The following is a 15818-nucleotide window of genomic DNA, read 5'->3' as shown; positions in this document are numbered from 1 at the left end:
TTTAATAGACGAAACAGATAACTTTCACTGGAAGTGTAAAGGAATCGTTTCGGACAATTTACAAATTGCCAAAAAGATCTCAGTGGTCTAGATTCTTAACTGACGTCGTTTATTTTTTTAATCTATTTTACCCTTGAAGGGGATCTATCTTCTTATTCAATTATTAAAAGCATTGGTTGAAGCAAGAAAGAAAGCCATTAGGCTTGTGTTCCTCCTTTTTTCTGGGAGTATCTCCTGTGTTGTCACATTTAGCCATCAAAGAACTCGTGCCAGGGGACTCTGGTGCGAAGATGGTATTCTCGGAAGTGAATATTCTTGAAGGAATCATCGGTTTAGGGGGTGAAATAGTGTAAAGATAATTGAGCAGCATTTGGATTATTTGGGTGAAGTTGGGCCGGGCATTCGGGTCTTCTTGCCAGCATGAAGTCAGAATTACAGCCAATTCTTCAGGGAGATTCTCTGCACTGGGTCTAACATTCTGTAAGCACAAGAGTATTTCAAGTTACCAGGCAAATAAAAGCATATAAGAGACTTGGGAAAACAATATTAGATAAGAACATCTACGGAATAAAGCAGATCTATTTACTTTAAAGGCTGCTGCATAAGCTGCCTGGAGATTTGACATGCCTTCAAAGGGCAGTTTGTTATGCAAGAGCTCCCACAGAACAATTGCAAAGCTATAAGCATCCACTTTATGGTTGTAATGCTTCTTCTCTCCCTGCTTCAGTGTGACAGTGCTATACAACTGCAATTTTGAGTTGACGTAATCACTCCATACTCTTTACATACTCAGTTCAAAGAAGATAAATACAGAGAGAGCACATCCATTCCATAATAAAGTACCTCTGGAGCCATCCAACGGTAAGTTCCTGTTTCAGCAGTCATCATCTCTGTCAATGATTCCTCTCTAGCTAAGCCAAAATCTGCTAGCTTGACTGTTTTCTGGTCTTCAGTCAAGAGTAAGTTCTCTGCATTTAAAAAAAGGATTAAGGAGGATTTTCATTATGTATATGAGTTATGTTTCAACAAGTTACCACCTCCGTCCTTAATATAAGAGCTAGTTAGGAGATTGGATTTGGTCTTAAATCTAAGACCTCAATCCACTTTATCTTTCATCTTTTCTCAAAATATTTCTATTGATTGCAAAAGGTTCTCGGATAATTCTAATCATCCAATGCACATGATTGAAGAGCATAGTTTAGGGAGATTAACATACATTTGTGGCAAATAACTAACTTAACTAATTTCCTTAATATCCCCAAATTAATCATCTAGCTATTATATCAAGGACCAAAGGTAGTACAAAATTAAGAAGAGGAAGATTCAGTACTCACAGCTTATAGCAGAATATTAATCAAATTCCTTATCTTGTTATGCTGTGACTGCTTGGATAATTTGAGGTGTTTAGATAATGTTAAAAGAACGGTATCATGTATATGACGTTTTCTTAAGATCGTTCCCCTGTATAAAAAGGCTGGTGACCCCACCTCTCTTAGCAGAAAGATATAATTCATGAATATCATACTCCATCAATGCGTTTTTAAATTTTAATGAAACAGTTGGATTAACTTTGAATTACTATCGGAATTGTAACAATAATCCGAATCCCCATATGTAGATATGGCGTGGCAAATATATGATATGATGATGCTAACTCTTCAGAGGGGTAACAATATAAAGAAGAAAAGAGAACATGGTTATGCAGTTATAACGCATATTGCACTATTGGATCAATTTTAACTCTATTTGATGTTTCTTCTCTATTGGCCATTATTCATAAACTCTATTTGATGCATCACGTCTTGATGAACATAGCAAATCTGTTTGGATAGGCAGTTAATGATTTACTAATTCAGTTATATACGGATATAAAAATAAAACCATGACCCTCCAGGGCTATTTCATGTTCTTCACTGCTCTGTTAGATGAAACAGCCATCAAATTGCATATCTTGGTAACTTTAATAATTTTTGTGTAGTTTCTCATTACTTGCATAGAAATTTTAGTAGACCATAGCATGGGTAATAGTGAAGTTATGACTTTTCATTAAGATAACTCCTCTTAAAGAAGTTTGGGCAGTGTTGACATAAAGTTACAACTACAACAGCATGCAGACTAGACTAAGTAGTTTGATGTAAAGAGGGTGATTTATTGCAGAAAGAAAGTCAAAGAAGTTATACCAGGCTTCAGGTCACGGTGAATGATCCCATGAGAATGCAGGCACTCCATAGCACGAGCAATATCAAGGGCAAAACCAATAGCAACATGTATGTCCAAGCAATTTGGCCGCATGTTAAGCAAATACTTGCGCAATGTTCCTCCCAGTAAGAGTTCAGTGACTATCACCATTACAGGCTCTTTGCAGGTACCAATAAACTGTTAATACACATGGTGACAACTTTTACTGTAAGGTGTTGACTTAAAAGTAGTTTTTGTTAGATCATAATATATCTATTGTTGCTTCATTGACGAGTTATAGGCACAAAGGACAAGAATCAGGGAGAGCCTAGACCTAAGTCCAACCTTCACCAAGTTCTTATGTTGAACTCTAGACAACATCGCAACCTCCCTAGCATATCGGGCTTCTCTCTTGGCAATTTCTTCTGCAGTTTCCCCTTTATGCAAAATTTTAATTGCAACCGTCTGGTTTTTGTATCTGAAACGAAACCAATAAAAGAATTATGTAGATTGTAGGGTAGAATATCTGCAACTTAAACTCATTATAAAAGCAATTAAAGAAAACCCAAATCTTAGAGAAGCCTAACTCAAGATCATTAGTGATGGCTGTTGCCATCACTTTTATCAAGAAAAGAATCTTATACTTATGCTTCAAAATCACTATTTCATTTGAAGCCTGAGCAATGAAATGCATTGCATGGAATGAAGGCGTAAGTAATCAAACAGTGGACAATAATTGATTTGCTGGCACCCAACAAGCAAGTACCATTGCTCATCAAGATGGAATATGCAAACTCTGCAGAAAAAATGAGACGCTGAATTTCGAAAAAGCAAACTTACTTGCCCTCATAGACTTTGCCATGAGCTCCCTCTCCAATTCTGGGCCCTACATATAGAAGCTTAGGATCAATTAGCCACTTTGGGTCCAATCTGAGCTCATCGACAGAATAGAACCCTCCTCCAGATTCCATTTTTGATATACTGGAGAAGAAATATTCAAGACATGCATCAACCAGTAAAATCCAGCAGCCACCGTCACACGAGAACCCTAAAGAGACACCATTTGAGGTCTGATTCGCATGGCAAATAGAATTGCTGACATGAAGCAGAGAACTGTACAAAACATGCTCTGGAGCGTCTCGTTCTGCAACTGAGAATCAGAACCACATCTCGAAAAGTGAGGCCTCTAAATCAATACTCATTGATGATTTGCATTTCCTTGGGGAGGCAAAAGCATGGAACCCACATGCTTGAAAGAGAAAGGGAGAGAGAAGAAAGAAGGGTGACAATAAACGCAAGCAAAGCCCAAAGCCCAAAATGATTTCTTGAAAGTTCGTGGGGGCAAAGAGAAGAATCCCCGGAAAATAGAAGATGAGCAGGAATCTACCACTAATTGCTCAAGTAAAAACGAAGTCTTTTTAAGCTATGGAATGTCAACACTCACCCCCAGAGAGCTTCAGTTCAATGCTCCAATATTTATTTTTAATGTTCTAATATTGTAATCATGGGTCTTTGCTTCACCACGAATGCTTGATCTGCAGACAGAATCATAAATAGGAGAATTAATAAAGAATTTAATAAAGGAAGGCAAAAGAAGCTCTTTTGGGACAGAAGATAGGCACTTGGGAGGGAAGAGTGGTTTCTGAAGACTGTATGAGCCATAAAATAATCAAGGGCACGTGGAGACTGATCTTGGCAGCATGTGACGACCCGATTCATGAGCAACATCTTGAGAAATAAATAATATATATTACATATCTTCCACATATCTTTTGCTCATCTTTAATCGGAAGCGTAACGTTATTGTTAAAGTAACCATTTTTATGTTCTACATGTAGACAGTGGACACACAGATATGGGGTTTAAAGGCATTTTCGTTCTGAACTATTTCAAGATATATATGGGATATCCTAAATTATTGATTAAATCAATATCATTTTTAAAATGTCGAAATCATTGCAACGTTGTTCAATGACTAACCGATATTAACCTTTACTACTCCTCCGGTCCTTAATATAAAACTCAATTCTTGAGTTGGTTTTGGTTCTAAATATAAGATCTATTTCTTGTATTTATCATTTTTCTCTAAATTACCCCTATGGATACTCCCTCAACCATAATCAAGTAAAAGAGGGAGAGAGGGTATTAAGAAAGATGATTATGGTATTTTAGGAAAAATGTGTCACTTTTCTTATAATTAATTAACTTACCTAACTTCCTTAATCTAATCAAACTAGTTAAATGGGTCTTATATTAAGAAGCGGATGAGTATTAACTTTGCATTAATTTTGGGTTAAAGAATATTGGAGTAATTAATAACTTTTTTTAATTGAAACATGTGGCGTCATGTTAAGTTGTCACATGTTTTGTTATTTGGGTTGCCAACTAAAGATTCATTAATTTAAAAAGAACACTGTTTGTCAACCCTCCACTAACAGTCAATTGATGATGTGGTAAAAAATTATATGCCTATTTTACTTGGCTACAAGGTTGACTGATAAATACTTATGTAATCTATGGTGTTATACACAGATATAACGTGTAACGGTATCTAGTTGGCAAGGTATGTCACACTCTAAACATATAATGTAACACGCCTCCTTGGGGGGGGGACAAAAGAGGATGCCAATTTTTCATGTTATTAATTGTAGAATGCGGTGTGGAAAAAAAAAAGTAGAATGCCAATCACTCCATAAATACTTTGTGGCCAAAAATGGTTTTTAAGCCAAAGTCAATTTGAAACTAAATGTCAACATCAATATTCATAAGTCAAAGGATAATATTGTCACAACGTTAATATTTTAAAAAAATGACTTGCTTCTTAGGATATCCAATATTTCTTGCAAAATGGTTCATGATGAAAGTGTGCTGTGACTATCCTTTTCTTCTTTTGGCCTTTTATGCAAGCGTGAGCACACCGGCAGGTCTCGCCGTTGACGCTACTCACATCTAACTGAAGTTGCTTCTGTACAGAGTCATAGTTAATGGATGAATGTTGAAAAATCTGTTAATCTTTGATCTAAAGTTTATCGCTTTTTTTAATCATCATTGATATTACTGTGGATTTCAGCTTTTCTGACAATACTTTGCTCTTTTAAAACTCATTTTTCTCATCATTATGAGTTCAAAAGCAAGCACAACATGCGCTTCCTATGACTTCCGCTGATGTCAGGGGAGTCCAAATTTGCATCTGCCAGTGCCATCCACTTGATTGTAAAAACTGTGTTAGTGGATAATGGGTACTCTTATTATCTCTGGATTTGCTCAGTCTTATTACTTCCACTTGAGCACAACACTGTTGATGGTTGAATCGTTAGGCTGAACCAAATATGCCTTCATCTATTCCTCACTATTCTGTTTGCTTTACATTACGACCAATCCACACCTTCAAGGATAATTAATTTGTGCAAGCTTATTCACCACTGCAGCAGCCTGGGCCCTTTCACATACATCCATGGCATGATCAATCCATTTCTTGAACTGTGTTATTCACTTCTTACGTTTCTGGATTTTAGTTTTTATGAATCATCCCTTTCTCTGTTCGGTTTAATGTAAAAGCAGGCAACTTTTTCATTCCCAAAACCACTTAAGATTGCAACACAAACGCAATACACTAAACAAAAACAACTGATGTTACTACTTGAATTCGTTTCGAGGGAGTTCCATCTCCTTAATAATTACAAATAAAAACATATTCTTCATACATATGAATGTATGTATAAACAATACATGTACAGGTAAAAAAATAATAACAATAACAATAATGATAATCTCGTACAAATGTTGATTCTTTTACCTCGACAAGGTCACCGGAGGGCAGCAAACAAGCTCAGCAGAGCGGCGCACGCCACAGCGAAGAAGCGCTTCCGCTTGAATATGGCAGGGACGAAGTAGGTGGTGACTTCACCGGTGATGAGGCTGCCTCGTCGAACCAAAACCCGGCGGCGATTGCCGGCGAAGGCGAGCAGCACCAATACGGTGATCCATGCGATCATGGTGGCTCGGAAAGCCATGAGCAGCCACGCCAGTCCCAGGATCAGGGGCAGCACCAACCATCGGAATTCAGATCTCGGAGAAGCGACAAGGCAGAACAGAGTCAAGGAAAGGAACAAGGTACATGTAATGATGGTGGTCTTGGACGACATAGGGGCGGTTTGGAGAAGAGAAGATGCAGTGTTGGAGGGAGAAAGAAACCTAACGCAACAGAAAGTTGGGTGGCAGGAGCTAGGAAGCCAATGATGAAGGAATTTGAGAGCATGTGGAGCACATGGAGAGCCTGGTAAGGGGTGGCTATTCTAATGCCTACTCGCACAAAAGTCAGATTATATTATTGCATCCGAAAAAGGCAATCACACCTAAAACTGGCCTTCATAGCCCCTTCGTGTGTGCTTTCTTTAAAACAAGAGCACCCAGGTGGTGTTGTCAAATCTCACTGCTTCGCCTGAGTAGAAACTGGGCATTGCCAACTCAAGAAACAAACACTGATTCTAGTTTAATAAAACAGTGTCTTGAATCGGAGAAGAAAATGGTCGGAATTCCATTCCAGCTAACCGCGGCTGATTGTTCAACTTGATCAAATGTCGCATTTTTACATTATAATTCGGCCAATTTTCGTTGAATTTTAACCGCTCACATAACATGAATCTATTTGGCGAATTGGTTTTCTCCGCTGCCCCGTTGCGAGGTTTTCAGTCCCTCTTTGGGCAGAAAAACAAAGAGAGAGAGAGAGAGAGAGGCTCTTGCACAATCGACTCGACCCCATCTTAGGAGGAAATTATTAGTTGGAGTCCCCAAATGAAGTTGACATCAGTGAAAATGCAGCAAGGATAAATGTAAATAACATTGCGAAAATACCATGATTACTCTGGCACTGTCACCTTGAAAAATACACCTAAATTAGAGCATCCAAAAATATAATTTAAGACCGAAAAGATTATCTGTCGTCAGGCAGACAGGAATCGGAAGCAAGGGTCATGAGACCAACTTATAGGACCTTCGCTTTATAGCTGCTCGTTAAGATAAGCCTGTTTGGGAGTCTTAGGCGACGTGACATACTCTGCAACGTTCTCGGAGACGCTCTTCAACCAGGAGGTGCTTCGCGTTAACCACCCCATCTGGGCCTGTTCTTGCATCGCCACCCTGTTTCTTTCTTCCTCGTTTAGTATGTTCACCAACCTCGTTGTCATGTAATTCCTCACGGCTTGAGCTCCTAGCCTCACAACCTCTTTTGGTGGCACTTCCACAGGGTTCTGCTCCAAGTTGAGTTTCCTCAGATTTTCCAGGCGACCAAATGTATCTGGAAGCGCGCTGATCTGATTGTTGCTGAGGTCCAACTCCATGAGATTAATCAGATCACAAAATGTCGCAGGAAGTTCTTGAAGGTCCGCGAAATTACTGCTCAGGTCCAGCACCTCAAGGTTAGTCAATCTTCCGAATGCGCTTGGAAGTCCATTCAGCTCATTGAAATGGGCATCTAGATAGCGCAACGATCTCATCTCACAAACAGATGAGGGAAGCGACCGAAGCTTGTTCAGATTAATCAACAGCTTCTTTAAGTTCTGTAATTCATACCCAATATTTGTAGGCAAATACCTCAGACTGTTGAAGCTAGCATCCAACTCCACTAATGACCTAATCATTGATCATACAGACTTAAAATTTCCGGACGAAAGAATTCTTCTGATCAGAGCAGAAGAATTTGTTGCATGTTACATGAAAGTAAGACATCTGTAGATTTTTCTGTCATCACCACCGTTTTAAAACCCCGGGATGCATAAATGGAAATGGACCAGGGTTTCATACAATTTGTAAGATAATTTTAAAAGAGACACAAGTGGAAAAACAACAAAATTCAATTTTCAGAAGCCATAATCCCTGAAAATACCATGCTTTTACCACAGGGATGTTATGTTAACAGTCCAGATAAATATTACTAGGATCCCCAATCACTAGTCCGTACGTACCTTATCAAGTTAACAACTTAACAAAGACGCAAAATACGCTGCTCTTGTAAATTTCTATGTAGTATCTGTTTTTGTCACATACATACCTGCAATGGGAGATGGAGTCAGGAAGGGCGGTCAGTTTGTTTCCGGAGACATTTAGGATTTTCAGCTTCTGTAGCAAGCCAATTGAATCCGGAAGTGACTCCAAATGATTTGCAGATAAGTTAAGCTCCTCAAGATTTTGCAATCCGGCTACCGCGTCAGGAATCGACTGTTATGTTACACAAAATGCTCGTACATACGTAAAATCATAAGAGAAGAAATAAGACTCGTAAAAACGTACTCGCACTATGCCTTTAAACATATCAAGAAGCCATTGCTTTCATATGCATGAAAAAAATAATTAATGTTATCGCACAATTCGTGCTGATTCTCCTGATGATTTTATCGGTTTCCTTTTGCTGTCTTTTGTTCGTTTAGACTCACAGGGACAAATGAATCAGAATATGCTATAAAGATATGAGATATCTACAATGAACTTTGATGGATGCGAAAATCAGTATCAGCATCAGAATGTGATTCTGTTAATTAAGAATCTTAATTAATAGGGCTTAAGCGAAATCTAAATACGCCTACCGTCAGCTGGTTGGTGGAAACATCAAGCGCCACCAACCCCGAAATCCGCCAAAAGGCCTCGGGAAGCAACCTCAGGCCGCGATTCGAAAGATCAATTCGCTCTATCCCCTGTCCATAGGCCTTCTGCAGAATCCCAACCACCTCTTCGTTGACCTCCTCTGTCTCCGTCTTGTCTTCCTCGGGATCTGGTATTCCGTCGGCGGAATTGTAAATCGCTTCCAATCTTTTCTCCGCGTCCTTGAGCAACTTCTCATACGCATCGTGCATCTCATCCAATTGTATCACTGCTTTATACACTCGCTTCTCATCCTCTGCTAATTTCCTGCACTCCTTCTCTTTCTCGGCCTGCTGACTCCGCCATTGATTGGTGTCGAGGTGAGGAGGCCTAGGCGAGAGCACGATCTCCTCGAGCTGTCTGGACAAATGAGCGTCCAAATCAGCGAGCTTGGCCTTGGCATTGTCGACGGTTTCATGGTCCGGTCGGTCGCCGAGGACCTTGAGCATGGATCGGGTCTGAGCGACGTCGTAGATGGTACGGGTAATGGAAGCCAACAGTTTTGGGTCAGTGATGCGGGGCATCTGGGCAACAAGTTCAGGATTTTTTATACCAGAAGAGGACGAGGAAGAGGGATCGGAGGGTGAAGGGAGGCGGGGCTGTTCGATATCGTAGGGCTCAGGATTGGAAGAGGCAGTGGGAGCGAGAGGAGGGAGACGGGATATGAAGGAGGAGAGAAGAGGGAAGCTTCCAGGGTTGGGATCCATGGCTGGTGGTGGTGGTGGTGACGAGTAGCTCTGTGACTGTGACGAAGGAGTGTGAGCGATGAAGGATGATGGCTGTGAAGTATGGCCTTTAGGGTGTGCTTTGAGAATATCGGTCTCCTTCGTATGTTACGATAAGGCGGGCATAGCTTTGCTCCTAAGCTGTGAACAACTCGCGCGGGGATTTTTCTAACTGATAACCGAATTTCATGCAACTAACTTCCCACGTGTCACTTCTACACCTTCTCTTGTTACAGTTACAACTGTCATAACTGTCATCCGTTCTATGTTTTCAAATACTTCTCAGAGTAAAACTTTCTCGTTATTAGAGGAAGGAAAAAAAACAAGATCAGCAATCATATAAGTTGTAATTTTTTTGTAGAGTAAAATAGATTTCCATTAATAATAATAATAATAATAATAATAATAATAATAATAATGATCATAATGATAATAATCAATTTCTAGAAAGATTTTCATTCCCTAATTGAGTTATTACATCAATTCCACCGACTTTAAAACAAGTTGAATCATTACTACTAAATGCTTGTCAACAAGATAAATCATTATTTAAAAAAAAAGAGATGAAAATATTTTACTACTAGTAATATATAAGCTGAATTTTCTTGCTTTTACAAAGAAAAAAACCGACAAGAAAGTCTCGGTGAATTCATTGATTCCCATTCTTCTTTGATGGGGTTCCGATGACATGAACATTGATAATTGGATTCTGCCCCTGTTTCATCCCTTTGTTTTTCAGTGGGTTAAAATACTCCAAAACTCCTTATCGGGGAAAAAAAAACAGAAAAAAAAAAACACTCCAAAACTATCAAGAAAGTCAGTGTAACTGGCATTAAACAAAACAACAACATCACGCTGCCATAACTGAACAGATATGCCAGAAATGAGGATACATTTGTACTGAATGCTAGGTTAAAGCTTCAATGGAGCTATCCTTCTGAGACATGAACAAAACCTCTTTTTGAAGCATTTCAAATATTTCCTTCAATCGATTTGTAAACTTAGCCGTTATGTTTTGATTGATCCTTTGCTGAAACTTGGAGCTTTTAAACCATATTATCTTAATGTAAGCTTCACACTTGCAAGCGCAGTCATCCGCCGGAGATTTCTGAATCTGGTGTCTAAAATGGATCTGCAGGCAGGGATTTTAAAAAACAAATCAGGAAGTGAAACCCCAATTTTGGAACAAAATGAGCTAAATATTTGGAGACCAAACCAATCATGACGAGACACGTACGCAGAACAAAGCTGTGTCTCGCTGAAAAATGTTTATGAAATGCTTCCATATATATCTAGTCTAGATAGGTTCAGTCTACCAAAGAATTTTCTGCGAGATATGAAAAATGAGTTTTCAGGGTCACATACACGAAAGTGATCAGCAAACGGAACACCGTGAAGGGCCATGACCTCGTTCACAATCCAACCTTCAGTGTTTTCAATGGGGACTTTTTGTTGTGTGCATGTGACTTCACCACCAAAAACTGATACCTGGCGACTGAATTTGTAAGATACTCTCCTTTCAAAGACATCGGGTTTTACAGATTCCCAGGAGGTTGTTCCATAATTAATACATCCAGTTCGCTGCATAATCTTATGTTCCAAGTTTCCTCCATCAAACAGTTCCAGCACCGTTCTCATCTACGAGAGTGATACGCACAATAATGCCACCGAAACTTTGTAAATACAAAGGGAATAACTACACACTCATCTAGTGGGAAGAAATATGGCAGTTTTCAGGGGCAAAGAGCAAGACAACATCCTAAGGTAGTCAGGTGTACAAAAGATAGGTAGACCCAAAAAATTATAAAAGATGCGTAAGCAAATAAAAAAAAATGGTCTATCTATAAAAGTTGAGGCCAACATAGTTACATGTTTATTCATGATTTTCTTGATCTGATCAGCCTAAGGATTTTGTAAGCAAAGAACCAAAGATACATGACAGCCTACTCCAGGCCAAATTCAGTGGCTTAAATCAAGAGGAATCAGTTAATTTTTCAGATAGCAATAGAAACTTTCAATGCTGATTCAAAAGGCCAGGAAGCTTCCAAGCGCATCGATGCTTAAGTTCAACCATTAGAAATAAGGTGAACAAAAGTATTATTTCTGGTCTCTAACCAACTTGTCTTTTGTTCGATCCATGAAATAACATGAAAAAACTTAGTCTTGTCCGTGAGACTAGCAACCACCAACTTACCTTGACTGGAAATTCTGCTGAGTAAATCTTGGACATTTTTGCTTCCTCATCCAGCATAGACCCAAAGTCACCAGGAACCACAGAGCCCTCCTCTTGATCCCCCTGCTCTTCTGCAAGACGTGCTTTCAGATCAGGGTCCAATGTTCTTGTCCTCCACAAGGCCTTTATTGTCCTGCTTTAAAACAAGGATTTCTTCTTGCAGGTAAAAGGAGAAAAATTCGTCGATTCTGCAGATCATAATGTGAACCTAAACATGAAGAATCACAATACCTGGAGGCTGTACCGAATGACACAAATGATTGAAAATGGAACCTAAGCCTGCCTTCCTCATCTTGACTCTTTGCGGCGTGCCTAGCATCAAGACCTCGATCCTTTCGCAGAATTATGACTAGTGTAGGGCTGCCTATTGACACCAATGAAGGAGGGAGCACTTGCATGTCTTCAATATCTTCCCAGAGGAAGAAAAATTTGGTTTTCTGCCCAAAAAAGTTGGCATAAAAACCCAGAATTCTTGCAGAGAGAAACAGCCGACCCTGCAACCAAAAGGCATATATCTTAAGGTTTATGAGGTTCAATATGTCCAGATACATTATTGTGGTAAGTTCCTTATGCCATGGTATCCAACAATATTCTATTTTTCAGTACTAATACAGTGCGTGAAGTTTTAAACAAACGTATCAACCATACACAGAACCTGTAAAAGCAATTTTCTCTTCAGGTAGCAGGTGAAATCACTGATTAGAAACTCTTCTGGAGGCAAACCTAACAATTTCTGGAATGTGGAATTTCTTTGAGGGGATCGAAGATTCAGCTGCAATCCACTTGTCAATGGTTAGATATACAGCTCCAAAACAAAACACAGAACAAGTTGGCAGTAGAGCTTTTCTTTTTCTTTTTATTTTTTTTCTTTTTTGGGTTGACTATAGTTAGCAGCGTTAAGGCCAGAAGAAAGAAACAATATTACAAGACATTTTTAAAAATGATTACATACTAATGCTCAGAGAAGCATGTAATAAGGCAAATTGACAAATCAGATATCTGGTCCTTAGTGTCTTACCCTTTTGCCTACTTCCTTTCCCTTCTTCATTAAATACCCCCTAATTGTTTCAACTCCTTTATTATTGTCCAAAAATATTCTCAAATGCAACTTTGATTGGGATGACTGCGCAAACTTTCCTTCTAGGGAAACCCACATGTCCGCCAATTCAGTAGATGTGTGCTTCAAGAAATTGATTTCAGCATGTCCAAGGGAAACATCCTGGTCAAATGGACCATCAAAATCGAAAACTTCCACATTTAAAACTGATGGCGGTTCTTCCATCGCATCAAACTCTAATATTTCTGCATATTCATTGAAAGATTAATAGAGTACCAGTAAACATACATCCATGTAAAAGATATATTAATGCAAATAAGTACCAAATTAAATTATTAGGGGGGGGGGGGGGAACCCACACCATTCCATTGAGGAGCTCTTGTCTCAAGCTTGACAGAGCTTGACCTTGTTTTTCCATTGCAGGTGAAAACCACATAAGGGTCTGATAACCCCGATGACTCTAAGGATGCCAGATCAACCCCCTCAATTAAGGCCACAGTTAGAATCCATCCATCCCCATGGGCTTTCAGACCATGATCACTTCCTGTCAAAACGGATGGAACTCATCATTGAACCCTACGATGAAGCCTAAACCGAAATAGCAAGCACGGGAATTCTCAAAATGAAATACAAATGATAGTTGGGATAATTGTCCAGCTTATAAGCACATTAAACTTACCCATTTGAAATCTAGCTTGGAAAAAGTGAAAGAGCATGTTGTAGACACGCTGCAGCTGGATGACTAGAATTCCACTCGTAATGAGCTCTCCAAAACTGTCTGGCAATTCTAGGCCTTTAAATTCCAAGCCTCGGATTTCGTTTGGACCACAGCGGAAGATATGCACCAACACATATGAAAACATGACAATGGTGGAAACTACTGTAAAGTTCCAAAAATATTTGATTGCCAGCCGCCAATTGGACAGATCTTCTGTTTGCATAGTTGACAAGACCTGTTGTTTGTTTGATAAATTAGAGGTGTCTAGCTTCTTAAATTTCTGAGCAAGTAGGTTAGAGAACTGATCAAAACTCTCCTTCAGTCCTTGACGAGCACCCCCTTCTATCATGCCTTTCATCATTGTGCTTTGCATGAAGACAATGCCCCAAGACACCACAAGATGAGAGCATTTTTCTGCAGATTGCTCTTTTTCGGGCATTATCTTGTAAAGCAACTCAATCTTAAATGAATTTCCGTATGGGACCTCGGGTGTGCTTACACCAACAAGTATAGCATATTCCTCTTTATTCACCCTAACATAGGTTTGCTCCTCGGTGGCCTTAACTGCCTTAACTAACTTCGTGGGAGCTTGTGTATAGGAAACAACTCGTGTTAAGCAAGACATGTCTCCAGATTTCCATGTCCAGGGCCCCTCTTGAACATTTGTTGTTCCTTGCAGTTCTGCCAACTCTCTCCTGAACTGTGAATCGGGCGCAAAAAGGAGTGCATTAAGATCATAAGTAGACACTAGATAAATCTGATCTACCAGGATACCAGCAGGCAGATTTTCAGGCATTTCCAGTTTATGATCTCTTGACTCCATTAATGCAATGGCTTCTTCAAAGCTACAAGGAGATGGACCATCACGAACAATTTCTTCATTATCAGATAATGAAGTGGATGGTTCTGAAGAATCATCACCTTTTGAACTTTCTTCTTTCTTAGTGAAAACTTTATCCAAACGATTGGCGTATTTAGCAACAACCTTCATCAACTGTTTCCCTTCAGGCATTTTACAGCGAGGTACTTTGGGGATAAAAATGTCCTGAGATGAAATATGTGGACCTGCCAAGTCTTTAGAGTCCTCCATAGCAATACCGGAACTTGGAGGATGCATATGATTGAGGAAAGAAGCATGCCCTTTACCACGAAGAGAAGTAGTAAGGAGAATTTTCCCTGAGTATATAAGTAAATATTAGAGTATACCTTAACAATGGAATAATCAACTGGAACAAACAGAGCAGACTGAAAATGTGATCGAAGACGCAAAAGAGCAGCAGTAGCACATTAAACCATCCTTTAGATGCATTAAATTATAGCTTTTCCATTTCAAATCCTGAGCAAATACTACTAATCTTCAGGCTAACTAGAATAAGTAAATTAGAGTAAGGAGAAAGAAGCGAACTTCTAGGCCATAAAAAAGTAATAAACCAGTTACTCGAAACCCGATGCATGAAAGACCAATTGTCGTCCCAGTACACAATTTCCAATACTCCTGTAATTGTTTATAGAAAAATGCGACAAATTCATAAATTAGCCCCGTGCATGTTAATCTGTAAATTTCAGATTAAAATATTAGAAAACAAGCATCCACACATCGTTCCATTAGACATTCTAACACAACATCATTCTAAAATTCTAATCCAAAACTTGTTCGATGAGCCCATTGATAAAACTAACGCTGAAAATGCAATCTCACAAGATAATTTTAAGCATAGACAGGGAAACAATTTAACAAACCACAGTATATATTGACAAATTTCCCACTCTTGGGACATTCAAGAGAGAACCATGTAGGCGGCAAGGTTTGCTTATCCTCACAGGCAACCGAGCCTACAGGAATCCGTACCTCGCCCAACAAATCGAGACAACCGTTGGCGACTACAGATTCATCGTTATGATTGAAAACAGAAACAATAAGCTCCTCGTGTGCGTCATGAACCCTGAAAACGAACTCTTCATACCAAACAGGGTTGAAGGTGTGCCTCAATATCCTAGTCCTGGACTTCAACTTGCCTAGTTTAAGTTTCACGTAGGAATTCTTCACGGGCAAGTCTTTAGCTTCTAAAACACAAACGTAAAGTCTCAACATTGAAATAAAAAAATGTCGCCTATGGAAGCTGCAAAGCAGGGAATAATGCTAAAAGGAAAAAGGGTTTCAATGGGGTTTACTGATAAAGCAAAGTTTGGGTCGCTTCGGTGGACGAAAGCACGAGAAAACGTGGAAGTGGAAGGAAAAGGACACGAATATAGCCGGTTTTATGGAGTTTG

General features: G+C 39.3%; 3 protein-coding genes across 3 annotated transcripts; all 3 read right to left on the bottom strand.

Moving 5' to 3' along the window:
• LOC114747653 (serine/threonine-protein kinase STY13) lies at positions 1-3475 on the bottom strand. Its single transcript, XM_028936003.1, has 6 exons — positions 3019-3475; positions 2524-2656; positions 2181-2376; positions 844-968; positions 587-745; positions 1-478 (listed from the first exon to the last, which is right to left on the bottom strand). The coding sequence occupies exons 1-6, from the start codon at positions 3147-3149 to the stop codon at positions 164-166; spliced, it is 1059 nt and encodes a 352-aa protein (XP_028791836.1). The 5' UTR covers positions 3150-3475; the 3' UTR covers positions 1-163.
• Positions 3476-6917: 3442 nt separating this feature from the next.
• Positions 6918-9722, bottom strand: LOC114747652 (plant intracellular Ras-group-related LRR protein 9-like). Its single transcript, XM_028936002.1, has 3 exons — positions 8760-9722; positions 8228-8394; positions 6918-7809 (listed from the first exon to the last, which is right to left on the bottom strand). Exons 1-3 carry the CDS (start codon positions 9519-9521, stop codon positions 7179-7181), a joined length of 1560 nt encoding a protein of 519 aa, XP_028791835.1. The 5' UTR covers positions 9522-9722; the 3' UTR covers positions 6918-7178.
• A 724-nt stretch (positions 9723-10446) lies between these two features.
• On the bottom strand, positions 10447-15639 carry LOC114747644 (C2 and GRAM domain-containing protein At5g50170-like). The gene is made up of 9 exons (XM_028935994.1): positions 15288-15639; positions 13509-14723; positions 13191-13373; positions 12791-13074; positions 12428-12544; positions 12004-12266; positions 11734-11905; positions 10905-11177; positions 10447-10671 (listed from the first exon to the last, which is right to left on the bottom strand). The coding sequence occupies exons 1-9, from the start codon at positions 15637-15639 to the stop codon at positions 10447-10449; spliced, it is 3084 nt and encodes a 1027-aa protein (XP_028791827.1).
• Between the last annotated feature and the right edge of the window lie 179 nt (positions 15640-15818).

Source organism: Neltuma alba, unplaced genomic scaffold, assembly GCF_004799145.2.
Source record: "Neltuma alba isolate B1F8T4 unplaced genomic scaffold, ASM479914v2 tig00005399_pilon, whole genome shotgun sequence".
Lineage (NCBI taxonomy): Eukaryota > Viridiplantae > Streptophyta > Magnoliopsida > Fabales > Fabaceae > Neltuma > Neltuma alba.
The sequence above is the reverse complement of the archived record's forward strand: the minus strand, read 5'-3'. Positions and strand labels throughout refer to the sequence as shown.

Excerpts from the sequence above, each read along its gene's own strand:
- LOC114747644 (XM_028935994.1), bottom strand. The coding sequence starts at position 15,639 with ATGTTGAGACTTTACGTTTGTGTTTTAGAAGCTAAAGACTTGCCCGTG. Across the intron at positions 12,545-12,790 it reads GAAAGGAAGTAGGCAAAAGG|CTGAATCTTCGATCCCCTCA; the intron begins GTAAGACACTAA and ends AGTGGATTGCAG. Across the intron at positions 12,267-12,427 it reads AGAGAAAATTGCTTTTACAG|GGTCGGCTGTTTCTCTCTGC; the intron begins GTTCTGTGTATG and ends TTTTGGTTGCAG.
- LOC114747653 (XM_028936003.1), bottom strand. The coding sequence starts at position 3,149 with ATGGAATCTGGAGGAGGGTTCTATTCTGTCGATGAGCTCAGATTGGAC. Across the intron at positions 2,377-2,523 it reads AACATAAGAACTTGGTGAAG|TTTATTGGTACCTGCAAAGA; the intron begins GTTGGACTTAGG and ends GTGTATTAACAG. Across the intron at positions 969-2,180 it reads TCACCGTGACCTGAAGCCTG|AGAACTTACTCTTGACTGAA; the intron begins GTATAACTTCTT and ends TTTTAAATGCAG.
- LOC114747652 (XM_028936002.1), bottom strand. The coding sequence starts at position 9,521 with ATGGATCCCAACCCTGGAAGCTTCCCTCTTCTCTCCTCCTTCATATCC. Across the intron at positions 8,395-8,759 it reads TTTCCACCAACCAGCTGACG|TCGATTCCTGACGCGGTAGC; the intron begins GTAGGCGTATTT and ends GTAACATAACAG. Across the intron at positions 7,810-8,227 it reads GACTCCATCTCCCATTGCAG|GTCATTAGTGGAGTTGGATG; the intron begins GTATGTATGTGA and ends ATCAATGATTAG.